Below are 27,938 nucleotides of genomic sequence, written 5' to 3'. Positions count from 1 at the left end.
GAGGGCGGGACGTGGTGCAGTACGTTATAAAGTGACAGCGGGGACAGTTGTGCACTGCGGGGTAACATGGCGGATCCGAGGGAGAAGTGTGCTGACCAGATGAGCCTGTGGAAGGAGAGCCGGGGCAAGCAGGTACCCCCAGCACTGCTGAGACATGTGTGGCTGCAACTGCAGTGGTAGATGCATGCACAGTAATATGCAGTGTATGCAGCCAGGGCTGTCATATATCATTACATGTCTAGTGGGATTACTTTCTATTCGTAATATCCAGGAGCTGTACTAACAATAAATGGTAATCCTTGTTATTAATTATGTAGGGAACCAATCTAGCTGCTGTGAAACTACAAGTCCCAGCAGGCTTTGGTTGGCTGTGGGACTACAAGTCCACTCATGCACAGAAGCTGCATATGCAATATCCATTATCATGTGTTCCATATGGACGGGAATTGGTATTAACAATTCCATAACATTAAGAGGTGAACTGTATTGGGGCAGGGAGGGGTTATTAAATGTTATCCTCTAATGCCCTTTGCAATATATAGGTGCTATATAAAGAATATATATATATATATATATATATATATATATATATATATATATATATACATGTTTGCAGTGACAAATTTGGGGCTGATAAGGTTATTATGAATACAATGCTAATATATATATATATATTCACAAAGGATATGTTATCTATTGCCTGCAGATCTGCTCACTAGTCCTGTGAATCTTGGCTATGTCAACACTTGGGTTTAATGATAAGAGACAATTGCAAAGACTGGTGTTGTACATGCTATAAAAAAAAATTAATTATTATTTTTTTACTTTTGGCAAATACTCTTACATGTGCTATATTCATTTATGAAGCCCATACAATAAGAGTAGATTGTAAGCCTGGCATCCTGTGTGCTTTGTAGGATCAACTGTGTTGCATGGGCAGTTAAAAAAAAAAAAAAAAAAAGTTTTCAGTGCTAAACCCTCAAAATTTGGGACTGTCCTTGGAAATTAAAGACTGTTGACTGTAATAATGGACTTCACGATTTAACTAGGACACAGGTTGCTGACTGGTATTAATCTCTTTAATCTATATCTGCTTTATGTTATCTGTGCAGTGTTGCTTTGAACTTTGTACAGTATCTGTTACTTTGTATTCTCAGATCAAATATGTCTTAGAATTTTAGCTTTTGTTTTAAAAGTTTGTATTAGATTTTTTTTCTTTTTTTTTTTTTTTTTTTTTTGGGTCACCCTAATTTAAACTTGTTTTTCTCTGTGTAACACTCAAGTGATCAGAATTTGAGTTGCAAACATTATAGGTAAAGGAGATGGTTAATATTTCAGACCCTGTACAGAGAAGTGACCTTTACTATTTGCTCCAAGTCTACTGGACTCTGTCCTAACAGATTACTGATGTTCTTGTTTTTTTTCTAGCTTCCCAAATGTAATCTGTATTGAGCCCTAATTGCATTATTCCCTGCTTTTATACAAGATGTTTATAGCATTATTTAAAATAATTGTATATCCTTCTCTGGAATTAATTTTTTTTGGGGGGGGGGGGGAACTTCATTTCAGAGTGAAGTACCTCTCTGGCATCCCGGAGAGACTTTACGTGTATATTTGTTCTGAAAGATCTGCTGCACCTCCATAGGGGAGTATTTGTGCCATTTTAAGGAGCATCGTGGCTAATTGCATTCCTCCCTTTAAGTAGGTAATTAAATTTATGCACAAATCTTTTATAATATTATGGCAGATTTGTAAGGTGCCATACAGTAGGGAAAACAGGATGTGCATAAAACATGGACATGGACATACACGGTAAATGTAAATATGAAAACGAAGGGTATGGAGGATTATATAAAATTATAGGTAATCCCATATTTGCAAATCTATTTCAAGACTTGGCACGGTTTTCTTTACAGACACTCTCTTTCACTATTCTATCTACAGTATAATATATTTTGGAGACTATTGAGCAATATGTAATTAAGAACATACTTTCTGCTTTTGCTTTACTAGGGGTTATTAAATATTAAAGGGTTTTTTGGCTATTTGTTTTTAAAACCATAACAAAAGCTGAGTTCATAGTAGCTTGTTTATTTGCTTACTTTTTTTTATCTCTATACAGTATTTGGTAAACATTAAATTTACCTTCACATATTTGACAGCAAAAAAAAGCACTGTACAAATTGGTCATGTAGCAGTTTGCTCCTAATTTTCTTTGTATACAAAGAAAAGGGAAAAAATACAAATGACCTGTTTTTTGGTTGTTTTATGTAACACTATACTGTAAGATGTCTATTGTTCTGCAGGCTGAAATTTAAGAATTGGCAACTTTCAACAAATGTTATTTAAGCTGACCGCTTAGTTTTAAATGACAGTCTTATTTTTCTGGTGTTGTGGAGCACAGAGGTCCAGTATATGCTTTTGGTGTATCACTGCCAACAAATCTCCAGCAAACTTTGTTTGGGTGTTTTGTTTTGTTTTTTAATTTTTATAGGGTGTGATTAACTTCTAAATTAATGTGAACAAGCATTTGTATGTTTCAAGATTGTGCTTTACATCGTATTGCTCTGAAACATTTAATCCCTTTTTAATAAGTGTGAACAGTCTTTTGCTAATAATGATCAGGCTCACTGGATTTCTGAGAAACATCCTGTGCCAGTTTTTTTTTAAATTGGGTCCTCAGGGAGTCCTAACATAGCGTGTTTTCCGGCATAGGCAAACCAGGGGGGGGGGTTTCCTAGTGCCTGGAAACCCCCATCCAAGCCTGGGGCACTGTACAATTGAGGTGGCTGGACCCAGCTCCCGCTTCACACGGGTCTGCTTGAAAAGGGAGAGCTGCACCTAACAGTAGTGCACGCAGCATTGCCCATGTATATTATGCGGATAGGAAGAGTTGGCGAGCAGCCAAGCACTGGCTAATATTATAGCCACGCCCCTCTGCATGAGGGGCGTGGCTCCCTCTACAAATCCTGAGTTTGCCCCTGTCCAGGTCTCCTCAATCACAAGTGAAATAATTATTTCCACCTGTGGTCAGTCAGTAATGAGTGCAGCTGTGCTCAAACAAGGAGATATGGAAGCATATACTGTTGGGGGTTCCCTGAAGACTGGATTTGAGAAACCCTGGCCTGTGACATCATCACATTGCCAGCTGTTAGCACATTGGCTCTGATTGGTCACATGAGATTTGTGTCAAAAAGAACGCCTGCCCACACCAATAGCTAAGATAACACATAATGCCAGTGGCGAAAACTACAGCCATAGCAAGGCTCCTTCTTAAGGCCCCCTCTTCTGTAGGAGCCGGAGCGTGCCAAGTGAAGTTCAGAGGGGTAGAGCGGCCACCTTCGGAGGGGTGAACCGGAATCACTGTACCCTCCCCAAAATTGTTGCTGTGGGGTGTTGCCATGCTGTGATCCATCCTTGACTAAGGCATTTATCACTCGCAAGAATGACCACAGTTCTATATAAAATTTTCCTTCACAATGGTGTTTTAATTATCATTGCAATTAGGCTTTTAAGCAGGCTATGCTATTAATGTTTAGTTTTCCAAACTACATGATGGTTTCACATTAATTCTCAAATATGAAATTAGGAACCAATTAAGAGAAGTCTTATTATAAGTTACTTGCTCCACTCCTAATTGTCCGCAAAAATCTTCAGCTTACAAGAAATTACTTTAAGAAATACATTATTTTTTTTCCATCAGAAACCAGCATAAAAGTGAATGCTGTAGTCCAGTTTTGGATAATATCTACTCTGTATGACTTAACATCCCCCTGCAGCAAGTATTGAGTCACACCATGTTATTTCAAGCCAGATCGCACTGCAGCCTGCCTGATATTTCTGCAACATTGCACGGAATCCATTAGTACTACAGTACAGCTATAGCTCATACTGGAGCTCTTAGTAGCTGTTACTGAAGACGTACGGATGGACCAAATATCCAGTTCTTCTGTGCAGTGGTGCAAAGAGTCTGAGCTACAGAAAACCCAGAGAGATGGGAATTTGGATGTTACACCCCATCTATTTCATACTAAAATAAGGAGGGGTAGTGGGCAACCGCTTTTGATAACAGATTATTTTTTTTTATAAAAAGTGTAGTCTAGACAGTTCATACTCCATCTGCCATATCTCCTGAGATAAACCAGGGATCAAAGATTGCAATAGATATCAGAACACCTTAGTACATTAAATAGTAGCCAATGTAATTATCTGTGTTGCAAGTGATCAGTCCTTGATTCTGTTTAATCATTTGCGCCCCGTTTGTTTTGGCACCAGTTAGATCCCATGATGGGCACGCTGTCACCAATGTGTGCAATACGTGGCTGGATTGGCAGCAAAAGGCTTTGACTATTGGCCAAGCACTAGCTTTCTACCAAAAAGCAAATAGTAGAGTTCGTCTGCTACATTGGTAGAAATTTCAAGGGGTCTCCTTAATTATTTTCACTTAAAAGGCTGATCTCGAGGTTATATTGGTAAAATGATGGTTCTGGAAGTCTGTACTTGAAGATGGTGATTTAGCACATTCACTGTAGAGTTCTCAAGATTATAACAGGACTGAAGGATGAACATATTTCTTCCAGAGATTGAACCCATTTACTGTAAGCACGGACAATGCATAGAATGTTTTTGTAAACATTCTAGAGTTGCCCTTAGTCATCGCGCATTAGGACCAAAACGTAATGTATTGTTCCTTTAAAAAAACGTGTGGATTTCTGTTTTCCATAAAAAGGACTTGCTTGTAGGTAGAAAATCATGCTTCATCCATTTCAAGGTATCCCTTCGTGAGTTTGGCTGAGGACTGCATAAATTTTGTTAACTGCTTGGTTCTCCAAGTATTTCTCACCATGAAGCCCTCGCCACTTAGAGCATTCAAAACATTTATATTTTGACTTCATTCAGCTTTCTCATTGTATCATCCTCTACCTACTAAGTGATGCTGGGACCTGTATTTTACCTGCTGGATAGCCGCAGGGCGATTAACGTTTGTTGTTGAGTGTTCAGTAGTATTTAGTCTTTAGCAACATAACATCTGCTGAATATTCATCATCATCACTTATTTATATAGCGCCACTGATTCCGCAGCGCTGTACAGAGAACTGATTCCCATCAGTCACTGCCCCATTGAAGCTTACAGTCTAAATACCCTAACACACACACACACACACACACACACACACAGACTAGGGTCAATTTTGATAGCAGCCAATTAACCTACAAGTATGTTTTTGGAGTGTGGGAGGAAACCGGAGCACCCGGAGAAAATCCACGCAAACACGGGGAGAACATACAAACTCCACACAGATAAGGCCATGATCGGGAATTGAATTCATGACCCCAGCACTGTGAGGCAGAAGTGCTAACCACTGAGCTGCCATGAATATTGTTTGGTCCTAGCTGGTTTTAATGAATTTCCTACATCTCCCCAGCAGTGCGCTAATGATAGGTTCCCGATCACCATATCTTGATAAGATGGGCCAGTTTTCAAGGAAGGGGTTCCTCTACTATGCTATTTGAGATAAAATGATATATAGTATATTAAACGTCAGTCCAGAATGGCATCAAGCTTGGCTGTGTTCTTCATTTATCGGTTTACTGTTTCCGCAGAAACCGGATGCCCTGACCACAGGTGGTGGTAACCCTGTGTCCGATAAACTAAACATTTTGACTGTCGGACCTCGAGGGCCACTGCTGGTGCAAGATGTGGTGTTCACCGATGAGATGGCGCACTTTGACCGGGAGAGGATCCCCGAAAGGGTGGTACATGCTAAGGGAGCAGGTATTGTTTCCGGGTGTTATCTTACTAAATTAGGTCTTTACAGCAACGTTATGTACTATGATGTGTGGAAGTCTGTAGCATGAATCTGGTGTGTTGGATGTTCTGTTGTAAACATTCCGGAACTATAGATGTCCTTGGATAAAACTTAGGTCCATGTAAAATGACTTCTTATTTCTGCCCTTTAATAGCTACTTGTATAGTGTCTGTGATATCGTAGCTACAGCTTCCATACTACACCGGTTACACACAGTGATCTGTTCATTGGGTCCAATAACCAAACGTCTGCATCTGTAGTGAGTTGAATCATAGACTTGGGTGTTTTGCTTTTTTAGGCTGATTAATCAACAGTCCCATCAAAACAGATGCGATAAGTTTGACCTGAGTGTGAGCTTTATAAATCATGCTTGGTCAGATACCATACCGTTGGGTATTAATCTTATAGAATGCGGCCACTCATACCACAACGTCGGGCTGAGTTGAGTGAAAAAGACCAAATTAACCAACAAAGACATACGAAGGTGCATTTAGGATGATGCGTCCGTCCCTGAACAACGACCTCTTTACAGTAGCACTTCCTTGCTGAGCTTTAAAGGAAAGCTATAGCAAATACACTGGGGGTGGGAATAATAAAATTAACGTAAATGAGTAATTGTTATGGTCAACACCACCTCTTTGCTTTGCACAAGTTTTCATTAATGTCTTCTGATCATCATAATTGAATTTAACCATTTTATTGTTAAAATAATGTGCATTTATGTCTGTGTATACCTATGTGTGTCCATTGAGACTAATGGGACCGTTATACTAGGTAGACAAGTGATTGTGGGGTAAAAACGATAACCTACAGCCTAATGCAAAGCTCACAACACTTGAACAAAGGTTTAACAAGAATAGTGAGGATCCTTCTCCTTTAGAGTTATAAGAAGCATGCACATGCTCTTGTTTTAAATGTCAGTTTCACCTTCTCAGTCTAGACTGATGTTTTTGCTCTCTTTCTAGGGGCTTTTGGGTATTTTGAGGTGACCCATGACATCACAAAGTACAGCAAGGCAAAAGTGTTTGAGCATATTGGGAAGAGGACTCCGATCGCTGTGCGGTGCTCCACTGTCGGTAAGATGTCCTGTCCATCGTATACAAATATACAGAGCATTCTGCCTCTACCGTAGCTAAACCTCTCGTGACCTCCATCTTCCCAGCTGGAGAATCCGGCTCCTCTGACACCGTTCGCGACCCTCGTGGATTTGCCGTAAAGATGTACACGGAGGATGGAAACTGGGATCTGACCGGTAACAACACCCCCATCTTTTTCATCCGAGACGCCATGTTGGTGAGTTCTCTCCAGGCAGTTGTGCGCTGATACGGTGGTCCGTCTACGTTGAGGGCCAAACTGAAGTCCTACTTAAAACCTGCCCCAATCGCTGTTATCGGCCAGTAACGTTCTAAACATCCACTCCAGGATTCCACAGGTTCTCGTCTAGAAACCTGATGGGGTAGGGAAGAGGTTAATGCAGGCGTTGCACTGTTGGCAGATATATGGCACAGAGGCTCCGGTTTCTGGAAACTACGTGTTTATCTGACCCGCCTCACATGATGTTTCCATTTAGCAGGCTATTAATCCCTCCAAGTTTTCTGCAGTAAACATTCAGCAGTACAATCTATCCACCTATCTTCTGTTAGAGGGCCCAATATATTGTGGCTAAACCTGGTTTCACTGTCTAGCAAGTCTTTATTCCTGATATTGTGCGTTTTCCTATAATTTGCCACCAGCTGTTTTTCCAGGATGATGTTTGTCTTTGGCGGAATTATATCCTGAGGGAAATCACTGGCTGCTCCTCCTGCTTCTATAGTCCTTGTACATCTAGAGTCTCATTAATCTTTGTACGCAACGAAAGCACCTACTATAATCATAACACGTGTTTGTTTTTAAAAAAGAACAAACTGTAAAAAAAAAAAATTAACATTAAATACACAAATCCGAAAGGTCTTAGAAAACGAGGCAAAACGTCATTTACATCGTCGGATCTCGCGATTTTTGAATTCCTTTTTACGATCCAACATAAAACGGGGGGTGGGAGGGAGGACGGACCCCCATTTTTCCTTTCTGCCACTGCTATGTGCCAATGTGCCCTAGATGTGCTTGGAACTGCCGTGTGTTTGTGTCATTGCTCTGTCGCTTACCATCCAGCCAGGTCGCTGCAGTCTATGTTCGAAAGTGTATGACAATAATATTGTGATTTGTGACATGGTCAAAATTGACTGCAAATGACTTGAAATTAGTGTTATTGAGGTTAATAATGTAGGAACAAAAAAGAGCAAAATTATGTGATTTTTTTTTTTTTTAGTATTTTTCCAAAAAAAAAACAAAACACACGAGGGCGGTTTTACCAAAACACGAAGCAAATCCAGATCCAAAACCAGTTCACGGGGGTCAGTGAGCATCTCTAATTAGCACGCATACATGTTTTCAAGTCAAAGAGGATGCTGTGACAGTCATCAGGATCAGTTGACGCTTACTCCTGCCCTGCAGCTGGTGCAAATGATACGGCTAAAAAACATATACTTAAGAGAAACGTTGGACAGAAGAGGTCAATTCAACAACGCCCTTACTGTACATTGTCGATGTTCTCTGCTCCTTTCCTCCTCTATTCGCAGGCGCTTGTAAATGTCACTTGCACCTGTTCATGAATTGCATGCAAGTGCATTTGCTGGCGTAAGGTCCGTTTCTGACTTTGCGCAGAGCGAGATACGACGACCAAATGGATAGGTTTACGAAGTTGATTCGGGCCTCTAATGTTTGTTGCTTAGATAAGTGAGACAGTAAATATACTTGCTGTAAATATTATCCTTTGTATAGCTCAATCATATTATAGTGCAATTTGCACACAATATTTAGTACTTAATCATTCATTGCCCCTTTAAAGCTTACAGTCTAATTCCTGACCATAGGCCTGGCCCTTATGAAGACAAATCTATAGAATCAAATTCTCATTAAAACGTTTTACATGTTTTTTTTTTTTTTTTTTTTAAATCTTCCCAATTCCATCAGATATAATGGAAAAATCCTGACGGATTTTCTGGAGCAAGCGCTGATGTACAGTAAATGTTCTTATTTGACAGTTCATTGCTGTCATTCATCGTATTCTAGAAGTAACACTGTATCTCTGTATTTTCAGTTTCCATCTTTCATTCACTCCCAGAAGAGGAACCCCCAGACCCACATGAAGGACCCCGACATGGTCTGGGATTTCTGGGCGCTGCGTCCCGAGTCTCTCCACCAGGTAAACGGCTGCTGGTTATTATCCCCCCGCCTGAACGTTTGAAGTCAGTGACCTCACGGTTTTGGCAAAGTCTAGTTCTTTCTGCTTGGACAAGATGAAAAATTATAAGTTTATTCAAACATGACTTTTGGCTGACTATTCAAGGCCAGTTTTCACAACTCTTAATAAATAAAGAAAAAGATTACATAACAGGTCAGTTGCAGAAAGTATTGATTTTATTTATCTTTTTAGCCAAAAGGACACAAAAAATCTAGAAATTGGACTATGGCCGTGACCTGCAATGCTTGGCACAGCTGTCTGTAGGATTCGCACTAGGCTGTGTCTGATTGCAGAAACCTGTTATTATGTCATTGTCTTTTAAAAAGTATAGAATAAAAAAGTAATGCTTTATTTCATGCCAAACTATGTTTTGCTATTTTGATCTTGGTATATATTTTCTATTTTTGCAACAAAAATTGACTGTATTAATTACAGAATATACTAACTTCTGTTGTTAGCAGTGCATTCTATAGGAGGTATGGGCCATCTCTGGCTGTATAGAGGGTGTTTAATATCACGACCTATGGCCGTCTAGGAATTATGGGAACAGACATGAAACTCACTCCTTAGAGTGAGGATTACATCCTTTGATCTCTGGTTCTCAGGAAAATGTGGGTTGTTTAAAGAAAATGCCTTTTAAGCCAATAATGGACAATTCGAGTGGAGGGACTCTTGGGCACCTTGTAGCCATCCTAATGTCCTATTGCTCTAACCGGCCGAATCCTTCTCTACTAGAAGAGTGTTAGTATGTGGAGGATTGGGCAACCTGCAAGTTAGCGTTAATTGTTGAGTTGTTATGTGAGTTCCTCTGTCCATAATATGTGCAGGAATGCATTGGTGGTATAGTGGTGAGCAGAGCTGCCTTATAAGCAGTTGACCTGGGTTAGATTCCTGACCAATGCATGATATTTATAGTGTGTCTATCATACCTGGTGGGTCTAGGGTTATGACTTCACTTCATGTGTGAGACGTCCTTGGTTCTCATCCCAGTCGAGTCCATGACTTCATATCTATCCATCATGACTGGTCTCATTATCCTGGCTTGCTGGTCTAGGGGTATGATTCTCACTTTGGGTGTGCGAGGTTCAAATCCCAGAGGAGCCTATATATAATTTTAATTTCTCTCAATCATGACCGGTTTTTTAGATAAAAAAAAAAAAAAAGCTGTTTATGACAACTTCAAGCAGAACAAGTTTCTCTTAAATCGTGAATAATGGGTGGCGAACCCTGTAATCAGATGCCAATGTGTCTTGTTTCCAGCCTCTATCCCAAATATACCTATTATTTAGGTGTATCATTATAAAAGTAAATCTGTTAATGTGCGTGGTGGATCTGATGCGTTGTACAGTGTTAGTAATTGATGCAGACTACAGCCAATCGCCCTTCTAACCGTCTGCTCTTCATTAACACTTTCATTCCCTCAGGTCTCCTTCCTGTTTTCCGACCGTGGGATCCCAGATGGTCACCGACACATGAATGGCTACGGCTCTCACACTTTTAAACTGGTCAATGCCAAGGATGAAGCGGTGTATTGTAAATTCCATTACAAGGTATGTGTTGCGGACTGTAGTAGATATTAAACCATTGACCCATCCTTATCTTGGGGGTGCCAGGGCCTGTGGTAAGCAAGACGAGGGACTACTCCTGTAATTATTTTGTCGTAGGGGTGCCTTAAAAAAAAATATGGAGAAACTAAGGATGCCTCGTACTGAGGAAGTTTAGGATCCACTACTAGAGCGTTGGACAATAGTATGATGTATTCTAGATGGTGTAGTTATACCACTCTGCCACTAGATGTCAGCCTCCACATAATGGCATAACATTAAGACATAGGATCTTCCATCTATAAAATGTGTGTCCTGATGGTGCAGTTACCTCTAGTGGCCTCCAGTTACCAGATGTTACACGTTTGTCCCGTCACGACTTATGTCAAGATGTAGGTGATTACATGTTATGTAATAGAACTTGCAGTTACATGTTAATGGCATTCATATGATTGAAATCCTGAGGTGCGTGATAATCCACTTATTGCATGTGAACACAGTGCTTGGGGTATGGTTCTTTGGCTCCGTTCCTCCCTCCGGAGCACCGAGGGTCTCTTTTATAGAGAGAGGTGTCCTCAGGCCTCCCTTTAGCTGATGCTAGAGGGGGGACCCCTTGACATCTCTGACCCACCCTCCCCCCACCCCCAAAGCCTTAAGGACCTGTAGGGGACAAGTGTATTCAGGTCCATCTCCTTCATTAGGCCTCGGGGGGTGGGAATAAAGGCTACAGACTGTTCCATAATAAACATTCTCCTTAGTGTACAGTAATTCATAATGTGTTGTGGTTACTACATAGCCTAGACTGGAATGTATGCTATATATTTTTAGACCAATCAGGGCATCAGAAATCTGACAGTGGAGGAAGCCAATCGATTGGCTGCTCAAGATCCAGACTACGGGATTCACGACTTGTATGAAGCCATCGCCAATGGGAACTTCCCTTCCTGGACCTTCTACATCCAGGTCATGACATTCCAACAAGCGGAGAAACATCCATTCAATCCTTTTGACCTAACTAAAGTGAGTTGTACATCAATTATATTAAATAAAAAATTGTGAAGGTTCTTGTATTTCTGCTGGTGAAAGGTTTGTTTTTTGGGCGTGTACTTAAACTGCTCCAATCTGTTGGTAACACACAATCTTATATCGTTGGCATAAATGAAATTATAGCACACTTGTCTTTTATTGCAGAAGATTTGTATATCGTAGGAGCTGAATTACCTCTAATTTGTTTCTTGTTCCAGATCTGGCCTCACAATGACTACCCTCTCATCCCTGTGGGTAAACTGGTTCTGAACCGTAACCCAACCAACTACTTTGCAGAAGTGGAGCAGATCGCCTTTGATCCGAGTAACATGCCCCCAGGAATAGAGCCGAGCCCGGATAAAATGCTGCAGGTGAGGTGACCTGTGACCCGTCCATATGTCCTTGCACCGTTTGTGACTGCTGCTATAGACACTTTGTAGGGTAGGGAAGGTCACTCGCCTGCACGGTTACTTTGTGCACAAGTATTTGTCCGCCTAGTGTGTTTCGAGGTGCATGATCTGCCCCCCCTGTGTCTGGCTTTGTGGATCATCTGAAAACACTTCTTGTGGATTACGCTCGGCCTACTAGCGCTTTAGTTGTTTGTTTAAATTTTCTATTTTTATCCTAAATGCTGCCCCGTGTTTAGCCTTATTTCATGTCCTAAATGAACCACGGCAGAAGTCTGGCCAGATCGGATGTAACAACGGATCGCAAGTAATATAGTAAATTTGTGATCCGGTTTAACTTGTGGATCTCCAGACACAACTGAATTCATGGTTTTGAGTGACGGGTTCCTTTAGTTTTCTGCCTAAAACAAGAAAAACAACGCTTTAAATCATTGACGTGATTATGAATGAATAATGAAGCTTCCATTGATTTGCCGTTAAAGTCATTCTTCACGAAGGGAATTATTTTAATCTTGAGTTTGACTTGTCACAGGGGCGTCTGTTCTCCTACCCGGACACCCACAGACACCGCTTGGGAGCAAACTATCTCCAGTTACCTGTGAACTGTCCCTACAAAACCCGCGTGGCCAATTACCAAAGAGATGGACCAATGTGTTTCACCGATAACCAAGGTAATTATTTTTGTTTGTCTTTGGGGGATTTTGTAAGGAGTGTCATAGAATTGTAATGCATATAACTGGATTTTTCCACCCTAAGCTATTTTAATTATATGTGAATACAGTGTAACTTCTTTTTTTTTTGTCTTCAAGCATCTAGAAATCTTTGAAATGGCAATAAATATGTAACCTTAAATTATAACCATTAATGGGCCTTTGCTTAGTTAATGACAGAGTACCACCACCCACGGTTACCTGTAGCGGAGAGCTTGCTCTCTAAGCCGCAGGATTCTGTCCGTTCATAGCGTTTCAGTAGAGCTCTGTTAAAGAGCTATTGACGGCTTAGTAATATGATCCATTTTGCAGGGATAACTAACAAGATTCAGTGTGAGCCAGGGGTTTGCTTCAGATAACAGGGACACCATGTGGGTTATATTTGATAAAGGAGAGTCCCGCTAAAGGTTACTCTTCCACCATATATCTCTTCATGTGCCGTTCAGATTCCCGTTAAACCAACCTACTAGTTTCTACACAATGAGCTCACTTCACCTTAGTAAAGTGTCAAACCAGCACATTCATAAGAAGAATCCTAAATTATATAGCGAATATTCTACTGGTGACAAGTATAAGGATATTTAAGTCATAGAGGAGTTTCATGACCATGTAAAGGCTGCAGAATGGTTTTGGTTTTTATTATCTTTCTATATAGAAATGAAGGAGTCTTCTAAAAGAGGAATATTTTATTCAATAGGAGAAGCATCAATATAATAATTTTATTTATTTTTTTCTATTCAATACAGTGTTTAGCATTAGTTAAATTGGCATTTGTATCTGTGGTTATGGATGTAGTTGGGAGCTGCCACGTTCATTTGCAGTAAAATAAAATATCCAATTTAAGTAATAACGTTTGAATGTGGCACCTCTGAATCACTGGAGTATCGCTGGTTTGCTAAAAATGAAAAGCCTGTAATGACGCGCGTGTTCTGAGAGCAAGTCATGTTTTCAGTAGATATTTCCTTTTTCAATCAGGGCTGTCAACCCTTAAATTCAGGTTTTTGTACAGTTCTGCATTGCCTGAGATACAGATCTTCTGTTCCATGTCCTACTAACATTACTTTTTATACACAGGGGGGGCTCCAAACTATTATCCCAACAGCTTCTCTGCTCCTGAGAATCAGCCTCAAGCCAGAGAGTCTCGGTTCCGTTTGTCCGCCGACGTGGCGCGGTATAACAGCTCTGATGACGACAACGTCTCCCAGGTAGGAGTTGTGGATGGTGTCTAAAGGGTATATTTGGGGGGGCCCTGTTGCAGCTCAGACAAGTCCGGGGAAGATGAGTCTTGTTCTGCTAAATTGGACCAGCTGTTTTTTTTTATTTACTGTTGTCTACGGGTGACATGTGCACGGGAAAGGAAATCTTCCCAGTAATGGTTCTTTCACGCAGGTCAACTTGTATTTTAAGTTTTTGGGATATATTTAAACAATCCTACTTCTGACCATGTAACGTTTTCTAGTCTTCTATCCTCTACACCCCTTTTCTCCTTTAAGTCTCCTGCAAAACTGGGCACTTACTCCTTGGCAAACTCTGCCCTCCCTCCTTCCATTGGCTGGTCCTGCTCCTGCGGGAACCAATGCACTTTGGATGGGAGCCTCGGCTGTGTTATGTAATTGACCTATTCTGGCATCCTTCCCTGTTCAATCCTGGCGAGAAAAACAAAAAACAGCTTATTGCTCAACTAAACTAAATGTTTCCAGTTGTCATGATTCAGCACTTAAAAAGAGCCTGGTCTGCAGTTATAAGAGAAGGCGTAACGCAGAATCTGTGGCTCCTATGCCGATTGTGGTCATTGGTTACTGTCTGTTCTAGTGAATCCCCCCAGACATTTTTCTTTTTACAGCACACATGAAACGTGACAAAGCCAATCTGTTACACATTCGTCATAGTCCAGTAATATTACAGATAAATGTACAGTATCTTAGGACTAGAGATCTACTTTGGCTTATAAAGTATCTGTCTAGTATACACAGTAGTCTTCAGCCAACCTATTTATTAATGATCCAATATCACGTGGACATTTGTATAGAAAATGTCAACTGTATTAAGAAAAGTCGTCTATGTCCCTTATGTAGAGGCAGGAGTATGAATCCTCCAACTGTCTGACCCAAATCTAGTAGGCCTTATTCGGATACCCTCTATGCATTGATTGTACTACTCTGGGTGTTTCAGATGAAATCCACTTCAACTCTGTGTTTGCTGGCTAGGAAGATTGTTCAGAGAGAACAATATCTGCTAATGCACACACACTATTGATGCACATGTTACTTTACTGGTAGTCTAAACATTTGTTATTTGCTAAAGCCCCAGAACCTGTAACATGTCTGCATGCTCAACGTGGCACTGGCTTTATCCATGTGGGCTATAATTTGAGTTATGTACAATTGCAACAACTGAGCAATCAAATGTACCATAGTAGCCCTCTCCCAGATATCATTAGTAATGTGTACCTAGTTCTTCAGCTGGAAAGTGCCATTACTGTATCAGATCCAAAGACAAGTCAGATGCTTGGTTGTATAGGGAGAGGAATCAGTAGCAGAAAGAAAGAAGTAATAATACCACTGTATAGGTCATTGGTACGGCCTCGTCTAGAATACTGTGTTCAGTTCTAGAGGCCGTATCTCCAGAAGGAGATAAATACATTACAGACTGTACAGAGAAGGACAACTAAAATGGTGCATGGCCTACAGCACAAAACATACTCAGATAAACTAATAACTTAATATGTATAGTTTGGAGAAGGGAACAGGGGACATGATAGAAACTTTCATATATATCAAGGGTTATACCAAGGTACAGGAGGGAAACATTCTACAAAGGAAGAGAAGTATTAGAACACGAGGACATGTACTGAGACTGGGGGAAGAGAAGTATTAGAACACGAGGACATGTACTGAGACTGGGGGAAGAGAAGTATTAGAACACGAGGACATGTACTGAGACTGGGGGAAGAGAAGTATTAGAACACGAGGACATGTACTGACACCGGGGAAGTAGGTTCAGAGGAAAAACTACTTCATAGAAAGGATAGTAGTGGATAAGTGCAACAGCCTCCCATCAGAGGTGGTAGAGGATAATACAGTACAGCAATATAAACATGCTTGGGATAGACATAAGGATATTCTTACAAAGAACTAAGGATCAAATAGGGTTTAAGGTTACCAGAGATTACAATATGGACAGACTAGATGGGCCAAGCGGTTCTTATATGCCGTCACATTCTGTGTTTCTATGAGAGATGTACAGTTTGGATGTAGAGCTCCTCATGTCTCCTGCACCCTTGGTGTGTACTCTTGTGACATTATTTTGCTGAAAATATTCTTCCTCAAGCTGTTGTAGACACTTCAGAATCTAGCCCACGTATAAACAGATGGATCTAATTGAGACTTGTTTTAACATATCTACATCTCCACATGCCATTGGTTATGCTCTATGGGAGTGAACTGGTTAAATACAAGTTTGGTTTCCATTTCTCTGGCAAATCTCCTGTGTTGTGGTCACTGTATTACAAGGCCCTTCACATCTGCCAGTATCTGGTTTGTGCATATAACCTGTCCCCACGGTTTGTGTACAATACTGGTAATTCTGGTAATGAACACTTCGCTCGCTTTCGTCGGCCCCTCGTAGGTGAAGGTCTTTACCAAAACATAACACGGAAACTGGACATGGGATGCTACTATGGCACCTGGTGGCTAATTGAATCGGCCCCTAAGTCCTCCATCTGCTTTCGTGCAAATGAGAACCAAAAGTTAAACTGCGCTGTTTCATCTATTTACGTAGCATTTCAGGGGCTTATACAATAATACTGGGAACAATAGGATGAGACAAGAGTGGAAACTATTGGCTGTGTGTGAGCAGTCTGTAGCTAGAAAACAGTGACTTTGTTTTGTCCGTGCTGCTTTGCAGAGCTTCGGAGCTGACACTTTATATTGCCTTGCAGGTGCGGGACTTTTACACCAAAGTGCTAAATGAAGAACAGCGCAAGAGGCTGGTTGAGAACATCGCTGGGCACTTGAAGGACGCCCAGCTCTTCATTCAGAAGAGGGCTGTGAGTATCCCCCCTCGGTGCCTTACGGATTCACCCAAGCAGTAGACTATAGATCTTTTACAGAATGGATTTACAGAGGTCTCCTATAAAATAGCTTGTTACTCCATACATCTAGTCCTTGTCTATGGAATTGTGGGTGGAGACATGCAAATCACCCCAATGTCCCTGTAGTCCGGCTTGGCAGCCAGTACTGATGGTTTATAAGTAGATGTGGCCACATTTTGGTTTTGTGAGACAGTGCAATTTTATAGTTGAGCTGTGTAAATATCTTCTGGTTTAAGGAGGGTGTTGCTGTACTTTACTATGTCTCATGTCCTTTTAAGCCCACCTCTCCCTAATCTTAATGGTTATTCTATATATCTAGTAGTTCTTTTAATCCTGCTTTCTATGTGAAGACACATTTCTATTAACATTTCGGATTTGTGCTGTAATTGTGGAACTGCTCCAAAATTGTAGGAGTTTAATCTTCTCACTAACTTGGAACCTTTCCCTTTCTACCAGGTGAAAAACTTCACGGATGTCCACTCTGAATACGGTGCCAGTATCCAGGCCCTGCTGGACAAGTACAATGCAGAAGGCCATAAGAAGGTAATCTATAGTGGACCATACCAACTTCCTCCTTCCTGTAGGGGGGGTCACTGAAACGACAAGTCAGGACGTTCATTCTCCCAGCTGTGGATTTAATACATTTTGAGAGCGCTTTTGGCACGTCTTATTCTGTTAATGCGTGGAATCGGCTGTGGCAAAAACTCTTTCTAATAAACCGGCTACTATTCTAAATCAGTGAGATAGTGGTGTAGAGCAGGGGCTGATGAGGGAGGGGACAGCTGCATGGTGAATTTTTACACAGGTTGGGGGTCCCTATATGTAGCCGAAACTAGTGCTGTAAGCTGACCTGTTCATTAAAAAACCACAACAAAAGAATCCTGTTTATGAGAGCTCCACCCTGAGGTTGTAGAGAGAATCTGCCGTGCAAGGGAACCCTGCACTATGGACTTTCCCAACCAGTTTAATAGCTAAAGCTGGGTACACACTGCAGAAAATTGCAGCAAAAGCGATTTCTGTAACAATTTTACCAAGAACAAAGTTCCAAAGTGCATGCCGATTCTTGTGTACACACTTCCACATTTGCCCGACATCGTTGATCGTGATTTTTAGGAAGTTCATAAACCAAATTACACAATATGATGAGCTTTGTTACAATAAAACATTATCGTGGGAGTGTCCACACGAATGCGATATCTTCCCATACGATGGTTTATCGGGTGATCGGCGTGATAATTGGATGAACGACCAGCAGTGTGTACCCAGGTTAATAATTCTAATTCCACATTACTGTACTTGGAGTAACAGTGACGCTATATATACTGCAAGTAGGCAGCAAAATATTTCTTGTCAAACCCTTGTCTATGGCAAAACTGTATTCACATCCAACATTGAAGGGCGATTATACAGCATAGTCATATGCACGTAAATTAAATTAAAAGCCTTTTTCTGTAAGAAGGACAATAACCCTAGGAGCAGATTTCTACCATAAACTAGAATCTGTACCTGTAGGCGGCCTGTTTTTCTCCTTGTTAAGCTAGGTACACACTACAGAGTTTTCATCCAATAATCTGCTAAATCAGCCATCATACGACCGCTCGTTCAAAAGTCGGGTCAGTGTGTGCAGTGACACGATGGTCGAAAGTCTGTCCAAATGGACGAATGTCGCCTCATTTGGTTGGTTGTACCGTTTAATATTTTCGTTTCAATCTCGTTTCCGCTGTGTAGTGTGTATAAACTTCCGACCGATCCACAACATTGAGTACGAAATTACTGTCATTGCTCACGACAACATGGCTGTAAAAAGTCGCTAAAGGGACGTCCGCTCTTCCCTTTATCGTCCTAAACAAGGCTAGTGTGTATGCAGTCCATGGACCGAGCGATCAGAACAACGATCGCATGTAAAATCGATCGGCATAAAAATTTGGTGAAAAATTCTGTAGTGTGTATCCAGCTTTATGACTTGTTTTTTAAAGTTTGTTTTTATTATCTAGAACAAATTGAAAGCTGTTTTCTAACTACACACAATCCTTCCTTTTACAGAAAACTGTGAGGACGTACAGCCAGCAATCCACAAAAGACAAGTCCAACTTGTAATCTTCCTGTTGGAACGATCCGTCCACAAGACTAACCTGCCTTTTTGTAATTGTAGCGTATACCTTGGATAAGACCTTAACGAATGTACCGCAAATCTCCTTGACTTCTGGCTAATTCTTTCGTAGCAGATTTCTACTGAGACAATAATATGCAGTTAACTATCGGAACACAATTATTTCATGTTCTGAGTGATTATTTTCAGAATCTGGGATCTTATTAGAAACTGACAGGATTAAAAAGAAAAAATCTATACACAAACAAACATACACTAACCAAATTCTGTTCTCGGACAGGCTTACATATTCTGATTAAACATTTCCGTAACCGGCATACCTTTTATTTAGCACTTATAACCATAACTATATTCTGTGCCTTTTAATTGAAAGAGCTACGTGATTACAGTTAAAAGTGACAAAAGTAATCCGGCAAAAAAAAAAATTGCACTTGAAAGTTTTGTATGTTGGTGACATTCATCTCTCAAGCTGTTGGCAGTGAGCATTATGGGAAATGTAGTTCCATCAGGGTTACCTTGCAAATCGTTGCAGTATATTTGAATACTATATATGGCAACTTGTGTTATCTCGTGTGGTTTTTTTTGTTGGGGCGTCCTCTGTAATCCCAAAGGAAATGTAAACTAATTGTATAACTTGTTAATTTGTTTGTTTTTTTTACAATAAATCTATCAGCAGTTCAATACTTTTTGTTGTGTGTTTTATAATATATATATTATTATTTTTTTTTCAAAGTGAACAGTCATAAAGGGATTGTTGTGTAGGGAGTACGATCCCACTTATAAGATCATTCCCAGAAAAGTACTATGAATTTAACACATGTGGTTTGTAGAATCTCTTCTTGGCCTTCTGGCTAAGATCGGTCTTTGCTGTACTTGGTCCTCTGGCCAGAAGGCTGAGATTGAGAGCCTAGGACAAGATGAGCCCCCGGTGTGGTGATCTAGGGGTGCCTGAGAAGCACAGATGCTCTGGATTGCGATTTTATTTTGGCCCTTCCGCACATTTTTACCACTTTCAATTGCGCTGGACGGGAGATTTTTTTCTATTTGCTCGGCCATTACCCACACCGCATTATTTCACGTCTTATTTGTTACTTTTAATTTTGTATCGTGGATGTTTGGGTGCGTTGGATCCTTTATCGGCTCTGCAATTACCCAACTATCTAGTGTGGTCGGGGGGTGTAGCCCTGAGGTATTTCTCCCCCCCCCCCCCCCCTCTTCCCTGCAACCCTTCGATGCCCTCCCTTCTGGCGGTGGGAGAGTTTCTGAACCCTGGATGAAGCCTCTGTGGGTCCCAGGGTAAAGGATTTCCCCTGCCCCTAGCCTTGTGCCGACCGGGCGGTCTGAAGACTGTCCCCCTAAGGGACTATTTGTCCTGGATAGAGGGGGGCCTTTCTTTAGGGGAGGGCTGAAGTTGCCGCACACACTAGCATTTTTTTTTGGGGGGGAAGTTTGCACAGTCCCGCTTTTAGGGGATAAGTTTGTCCAGTGGGTGGGAACGTTGGGGTAAGAGAGGGCTGTACTGGGCAGCTTAACACGTAAAAGCACAAGACGGCCTTCTGGGTGCATGGTGTGGCCACACCCCCATCCCGCAGGCGGACACTGAGATGGTGGGCAGTATATACATATAAACCAACATACATACAGAACTTACTTTACAAGGTTACACCGGGCAGGAGGCAGCACCATGTCCCTTTACTGTGGAGACTTATAACATTTAATTACAGCCAGAGCCTTATTTTAGGAAAATAAAGCTACAATTGAAGGGGTGGTCTGTGTGTTAATAGACATTACTTTGAGATCTCTTTACTCCTCCTGATGCACATTTCTGCAAAATAGAGACCTGTATCTGTTTAGACAAATATGACCATGTAATGGGTGTGTACTAGAATCCGTCACAAGAGTTACTACAACCTGTGAGATGAACAGGTAATTACTACTGTCATGTTTTATAATCAGACCGCCGGTTCTGTGATAGGAAGTGATTTAACTGTGAACTAGAACTAACTTGTTACAATAACGTAACAGGTGCTGGAGCGGGAAAAGACAATGGGTTATATTGTACTTCCTTATTTGTTTATTTGCTCATAAGATCTACTAACCATTCTCCATCTATTTGCTGATTTAACCCACAAGATGCTGTGCTGGGGTGAGTGGCTGAGCTTCTAACAAGGACGCTTGCCCAAGAATATTTCTGCCTCACAGCGTTGCAGTCATGGGTTCGATTCCCGACCAGGGACTTATCTGCGTGGAGTTTGTATGTTCTTCGTGTGTTCGCAAGGGGTTTCACATGGGTGCTCTGTTTAGTCACACTCAATCACTGGGCAGGCTATAAGAAGAAAGCTGGTATTATCTCTTTTTTTTTTTTTCATGCTAATTTATGCTTTTGGACTACCATGGCAACCACAGTCATACAACACGTAGTGTAGTGAGCAGAGAGACTTTGATACACCCTTCTAAGATCTCTGCACTGTGACGGCCTCATCCCTGGCCAGTTAGCCTGTAGTGAGATCTGAAAGGTCATTTGGTTTTACCTGAGCAAGTTTATAATTGTCTCTCTGTGGGTATGACCACTTCTCCAAACCAGGTATTTTAATAATTATATTAATTGTTCAACTCTTACCTTGCTGACCGTTCCTTCTCAGTTTCCACCTCTGAGTCTCTCTCCCCCTCTTCCTTCCAGTCGGGGTCCCTCAGGGCTCTGTCCTTGGACCCTTACTATTCTCACTATACACCTCTTCTCTGGGTGCACTCATCAGCTCCTTCGGCCTCAAGTACCACCTTTATGCTCATGACACCCAACTCTACCTTTCTTCTCCTGATCTCTCTCCCTCCCTTCATTCCAGGGTATCCGCATGCCTCTCTGCCATCTCCTCCTGGATGTCCTCTAAATTTCTTAAACTCAATCTTGCTAAAACTGAACTCATTGTCTTTCCTCCCTCTCGTACCTTCTCCTTATCGGCCTCCCCCTCTCTCATCTCGCTCCTCTTAGAACTGTACTTAACGCCGCTGCTAGGCTTATTTTCCTCTCTCGCCGTTCCACCTCTGTCTCCCCACTCTACCAAGTCCTTCACTGGCTCCCCTTCCCCTACAGAATCCTTTTCAAGCTCCTCACTCTCACTTACAAGGCCCTCGCCAACTCCACTGCTCCCTACATCTCTAACCTTATCTCTATTCACACTCCCTCCCGCCCTCTGCGATCGTCCAACGATCGTCGCCTCTCTTCCCCCCTGATTACCTCCTCTCACGCACGTATTCAAGACTTCTCCTGCGCCGCTCCCCTCCATTGGAACAAGCTCCCCCGCTCCATCAGAACTTCCCCTAATCTGTCCTCTTTCAAATGAACATTAAAAACCCACCTTTTCCTAAAAGCCTTCCAGTCTCATGCCTAAACTCCCACTGGTCGGCCTCCTCTCTTTCTCATCCCTTCTTCCCCTTCCGTCTCTGCGTCTCATCCATGTGTCTGTCTGTCTTCCCCTCCCTTTAGATTGTTCGCTCCTTTGAGCAGGGCTCTCCTACCTTCTGTTTCCATCAATTTTAACTGCGCTCTCCAGCTACTCAGCTCACCTCCTCTCAGTCCCTCTGCCCTCTGTCTCCTCTCGCTTCTCTCCGCTCCCCTCAGTGACTCTTTACCTGTCATCCGTGCCCACCCTCTTGGGCCATAGTTACCTGCCTGTACTCACTTTTCCCCTCCCTCCCTCTCTTTCTTGCTGTGACTGAGCCCCCAGAGTTATAGTGCTTACTGTTACTTGTACTGTGCTGTTTCACCTTGTACTGTGCCATTGTTTGTCCTTGTACGGCGCTAAGGATACTTTGTGGCGCCCTATAAATAAAAATTAATAATAATTGTTAAGAATTTTTGAAAATGTTATTTTCACTTTGATATTGAGGGTTAAAATGTGTAAGTACAGCTAGAAAAAGTTTTATTTATTTAAATTTTCAGGGTGTAATGTGACAATAGGTAATGATTTTTACAGGTTATGATGATTTTCTATAGGCACTGTAAGTGAATGGAATTTATATTATACTGTTATATTTTAATTTATAATTTTACCATGAAAGCAGGAGAAAAAGTGGCAGTACAGCATACCCACGGTACACCAGCCCGCTTGGACTGATGACTTCGGTACAATGGCGAACTGCGCAGGTGTTCACAGACTAAACCATTTATTGTGACTGCAAGCGCCTCGCTCCCTCTATACATACCGTACCTATCTAAGCAGAACCACTGGTTACCGGTAACCGGATGGATACTCCCGAGAAGTACGAATTTCGATCACTGGAAAACTAGTCTCCGTGGGATTGCAGCTTACTTTTATGTTATGCTGATTTTCTTCTACAACATCACTTGTCTCCTTTGTAATTGCACTTACGATTAGATGGTAGATATTCAGCATGTAGGAAAAGCTTCTGAAATTGCAGGAAACGTTTGCTTATTTTCACCACATACTTTCTACAAACAAATTAGAGCTTCATCTACAAAGGCTGATGGTAAAATGAAATACTTGTCAGCACCTCTCTGTGGCTGATAGCAGTCAACTCCAAATGATCTCCCATGAAGGAGAAAATGCAAAAGAAAAAAGATTTAGGACCTGAGTCATTACAAAAAGTAAGTAAAAAAAAATAAAAAAATGAGTAACGTTTCTTCTGGACAAACCATGTTACGATGCAAGGGGTGAATATTAGTTTATTATTTTACACATAAGTTAAATACTGGCTGTTTATTCATGTAGCACACAAATACTTGAGTTTTATTTTTACACTGAAATTTAAAGTTGATCTAGAACATGCCCTACCCCAATTATCAATCTGTCCCCGCATTTTAAATTTAGCTCTCCCTCCAAAGCAACATGGTTTTGCCAAGGTGCAAAGTTGCTAATTTTTTGGGATTTACTTTCCTTAATGAATCAGGCCCGTAGTGCATAACGTTTTGATATTTATTTATATAGTAAAATATTAAAACTGATTCCAGATCAAATATTCTATTTCACAAAATGGTCCAGTATATGATTATATGGATTAACCTTCTATCTGAAAAAGAGGCTAAAACACATACACATCACACACAATGTCACCATGTTAACCTGGGGTAATTTTTGCTGTGGAACAGGTGAAAATCCGCTCCACCGATAGAAGACTTATTAATAACGACCCGTTCAGCCGGGAAAAAAGTCTTCCCCAACTTTTCATCTTACTAAATAATTTATTTGCCAACTATTTCTCTTTGTATGTTTATTGGCGCTCCTTTTGTTTGATTTCATTTGGTATTATAGTGAGGGAGGTGCCGCTCCTCTCCAGCAAGAAGCTGACTAGTGAGGACATTGATACTTTATATATGGAAGCACCTAGGATTTTTCTGTTTGTAGTTTATTATCTGATACTAAAATAAGCCTTTCTCCTAAGAAAAGAGTTAAGGGTTGAGAAATAGGTCCTTAATAACAATTATCCAGAAGTTGCTAACTAAATACTGAGAAACAACACAGTCGGCCAGTCGAGAACGGTGGAACGTGGTAAGCAGGGTAAGCAAGGCGGGTGATGGGGGCGGGTGATGGGGGGGACACCATGCCCGAGAGGCGCTCTGTTTTGCCTGCCTTTTCCGCTTGTCCAGTCCTCCGGCTAAGTTAAAAAAAATTCTCCCGGTTGTACTCGCTCCCGGCGCATTCCTCCCTGCCTCCATCTCACTGACTGTCAGGTGTGACGTCATCACAGTGCAGAGAGGAGCCGGAACACTGAAAAGAAGACAGAGGAGGAAGAAAAGAAGAATGAAGAAGAAGAAAAGAAGGTCATAGAAAGGTAAGTAAAGAAACTTGCCCAAGAAAATCTCTGAAATAGGCAAATCGCCGCTTGATACATTCACCCCCTGCTCCTGGAAATTCCGGAAGAGTTGGCGAGTATGACATAAATTAACCATGCTGGGGCTGTTCTGGGAGACCCGGGAAAGTTCTCCCCCCTCCACCACAAACTGTTTTTACTATTTACCGGAAGCCTAGCATTGCGGAGGACGTTCTCTGCGTACAGGGTCGCCATCAGGGGGGGTACTGTTGTACCGGGCCCCCTGGTGAGCCCGGTACAACAGCGCAGCACAGACTTACCTAGGGCCCCGCTGGTCTCCGCTACTCTGTCTTCAGCCTGGCTGTCACTGTGACAGCCAGGCACCAGGATGCGATCGCAGGGGTGGAGGATTCATTCCCCCTGCGATCAAGTGATCTGGCTGTCACAGGCTGAAGACAGAGTAGCGGAGGTGGGGCCCCAGGTAAGTATGTGTTGCTGTTGCTCATGGGGGGGGGCCCGTACTGGGCCCCATGATTGCTGAAGGCGGCCCTGTCTGCGTATAGCACTCCCGCGGGTGAGGAATTCGGTGAAGTCGGAGAGGCTCCAGCTAGATTCCATTGAAAATGACAAGTAACACCGTGTGCTGATTGCGTTACCTTGCTGTGCAATTCAAAGCTTATCAAAGCTTAATAAATTGGAGTACTTGGCAAACCCTATATTGATATATGGGGTCTGTGTTAAGAAACATTACCTGGGTTATGGCAGGAGAAAACTATGATTTTCCACCCAAACAGGACAGAGACACTTAAATCGGAAAGTTTGGGAGGTATGGAAATGGTCATGTACCTGTCTGTGCAGCAAGAAACAGCCCCTGTTTTTATTTCAATAATTTCCCACTGAAAATTACTAGCTTCTGCACTATTACGCAAAACTAGGCTCCTCCCCCTGCGCCATCTCTGTCTTTTACTAGAAACACCTTCAGTCCACCCGACTAACCTCCTCAACCTGTGCAGTGTTCTGCTGCTCCGCAAATAACACCTTCTTCCTCCGCCAATTCATGCGCCTTAGCAGAAGTTTAGCTGCACTTGCGCAAATGAAGGTACAAGCTGGGTCCAAAGCTGTTTGAACTATCCGGCGGCCATTTTGCGACCCCCTGTATGTCTCCAGTATTCATTTTTAATGGAGAAGTAGTTACATTGCCCACAAGGTTGTAGTTACACCCAAAGGATAGTGAACTTCTTCCCAGTCATGATGACTTTGCAATAATAGAAGTGATTATTTCCCAGCAGATGAGGAAGAAGTGGGTAAGGATTGTGCAAATTCACCTCCTTGGCCTGACGTAAACTCTGCTTCCTTTTCTAAGGAATGAAGTTTCTGCAAAAGGGGAACAGATGTAGTTTCTGCTTTTCAGGACCACCTTGAATCTTTCACAGGCAATTATAGTAGGTGCCAGGAGAGTGTCATTTAGACTTGTTCAGACAGTCCTAGTGGTGGTAGAAAGATGTGTCTAGATTCTATAAAACTAGTTATTTACCAATAAGACAGGATTTATAGAGGGGGGGTTTCCACACTACGCCACCAGTGGGCGTGACCAGCATGCATGGGGGCGTGGCTATAATATTAGACAGTGCTTGGCTGCTCTCCAACTCTTCCTATCCCCATAATATACATGGGTAATGCTGTCTGCACTACTGTTAGGTGCATGTAGCTCTCCCTTTTCAAGCAGACCCGTGTGAAGCGGGAGCAGGGTCCAGCCACCTCAATTATACAGTGCCCCAGCCTTGGAGGGGGGTTCGCAGACACTAGAAAACCCCCCCCCCCTCGGTTTGCCTATGGGTCTATAACATAGGGCAGTGATAGAAGAGATTTTCTATCACTACGTCTCACTGCTATAGAAGGGCAGCGCAGTGGCTCTGTGGTTAGCACCTCTGCCTCACAGCACTGGGGTCATGAGTTCAATTCTCAACCAGGACCTTATCTGTGTGGAGTTTGTATGTTCTCCCCATGTTTGTGTGGGTTTCCTCCGGGTGCTCCAGTTTTCTCCCACACTTAAAAAAATACATACTGGTAGGTTCATTGACCTTAGTCTCATGCATTCTGTGTGTTTGTTATGCTGTGGAATTAGTGGCACTATATAAATAACTGATGATGATAATTGAATATCTTCTATCACGGCCATTTATCATTGAAAGGGCACTGGCTGGCTGCATGCAAGACCAGGTCTATAGCAGATTCTAAGAAAATTAAAAATCATTTAAATGGAACAAAATGATTTACTTAATTAGATAAAGTATTTTTTCCTCTATCGCTGCTGCAATCGCCATCCATCGATGACCATTGCAGCAGTGTAGGTACCGCTACGATCCCTCTAACGTAGGTTTTACATGGGGAAACTCGTAGGAGGCGGCTGACAAAGGCAGTGATATTCGGTGATAGTTATTTCGGAGTACGCGGCTTGGTAAATAAGGAGAAGCCCTTTCTCCGTTAACAACACCTGTCCAGGGGCAAACACAGGATTTGTTAAGGGGGGTTTTCACACCACACCGCCAGTGGGCGTGACCAGCATGCATGGGGGCGTAGCTATAATATTAGACAGTGCTTGGCTGCTCTCCAACTCTTCCTATCCCCATAATATACATGGGCAATGCTGCGTGTACTACTGTTAGGTGGCAGCTCTCCCTTTTCAAACAGCTGTGTGAAGTGGGGGCAGGGTCCAGCCACCTCAATTATACAGTGCCCCAGGCTTGGATGGGGGTTTCCAGGCACTAGGAACCCCCCCTTGATTTGCCTATGCCGTCATGCATGTGTAAAACACTTGTGTATGAGCACTAATGTGTGTATGTGTTCTCATGTTCATCTCACAGCCATACATAATACAGGCAGAAGATATGCAGCGTGCTAGAACGTGCACTGTGGGGAGAAGCGGGAACAATTAAAGGAACTATTTTATACCATGTGACTTTCATCTAGTCTTCACCAATCCAGAACTCATGAAATGTGAATAAGGACCCTATTTATCAATATTGTGGCAATAAAAAAAATCACTTAGTGATGCAATTATTTGACTTGACATTTTTGACTTGATAACTTTTAAAACCATTTAAAGTGCAAGGAAATTTTTGGATAAGGCACAGAGGAGGGTGAACTGTTTTATTGCGACTTTGCGCAAGACTAAGGGGCTTATTG

General features: G+C 42.0%; 1 protein-coding gene across 1 annotated transcript; it reads left to right on the top strand.

Annotated features, from left to right (window-relative positions):
- The first annotated feature begins 22 nt into the window (after positions 1–22).
- LOC142103936 (catalase) lies at positions 23–19,664 on the top strand. Its single transcript, XM_075188338.1, has 13 exons — positions 23–132; positions 5,605–5,776; positions 6,776–6,886; positions 6,973–7,103; positions 8,950–9,054; positions 10,518–10,643; positions 11,466–11,657; positions 11,882–12,034; positions 12,603–12,741; positions 13,855–13,985; positions 16,721–16,828; positions 17,330–17,416; positions 18,917–19,664. Exons 1-13 carry the CDS (start codon positions 67–69, stop codon positions 18,968–18,970), a joined length of 1,575 nt encoding a protein of 524 aa, XP_075044439.1. The 5' UTR covers positions 23–66; the 3' UTR covers positions 18,971–19,664.
- Positions 19,665–27,938: the final 8,274 nt, after the last annotated feature.

Source organism: Mixophyes fleayi, chromosome 10 (assembly GCF_038048845.1).
Source record: "Mixophyes fleayi isolate aMixFle1 chromosome 10, aMixFle1.hap1, whole genome shotgun sequence".
Taxonomy (NCBI): Eukaryota; Metazoa; Chordata; class Amphibia; order Anura; family Limnodynastidae; genus Mixophyes; species Mixophyes fleayi.
The sequence above is the reverse complement of the archived record's forward strand: the minus strand, read 5'-3'. Positions and strand labels throughout refer to the sequence as shown.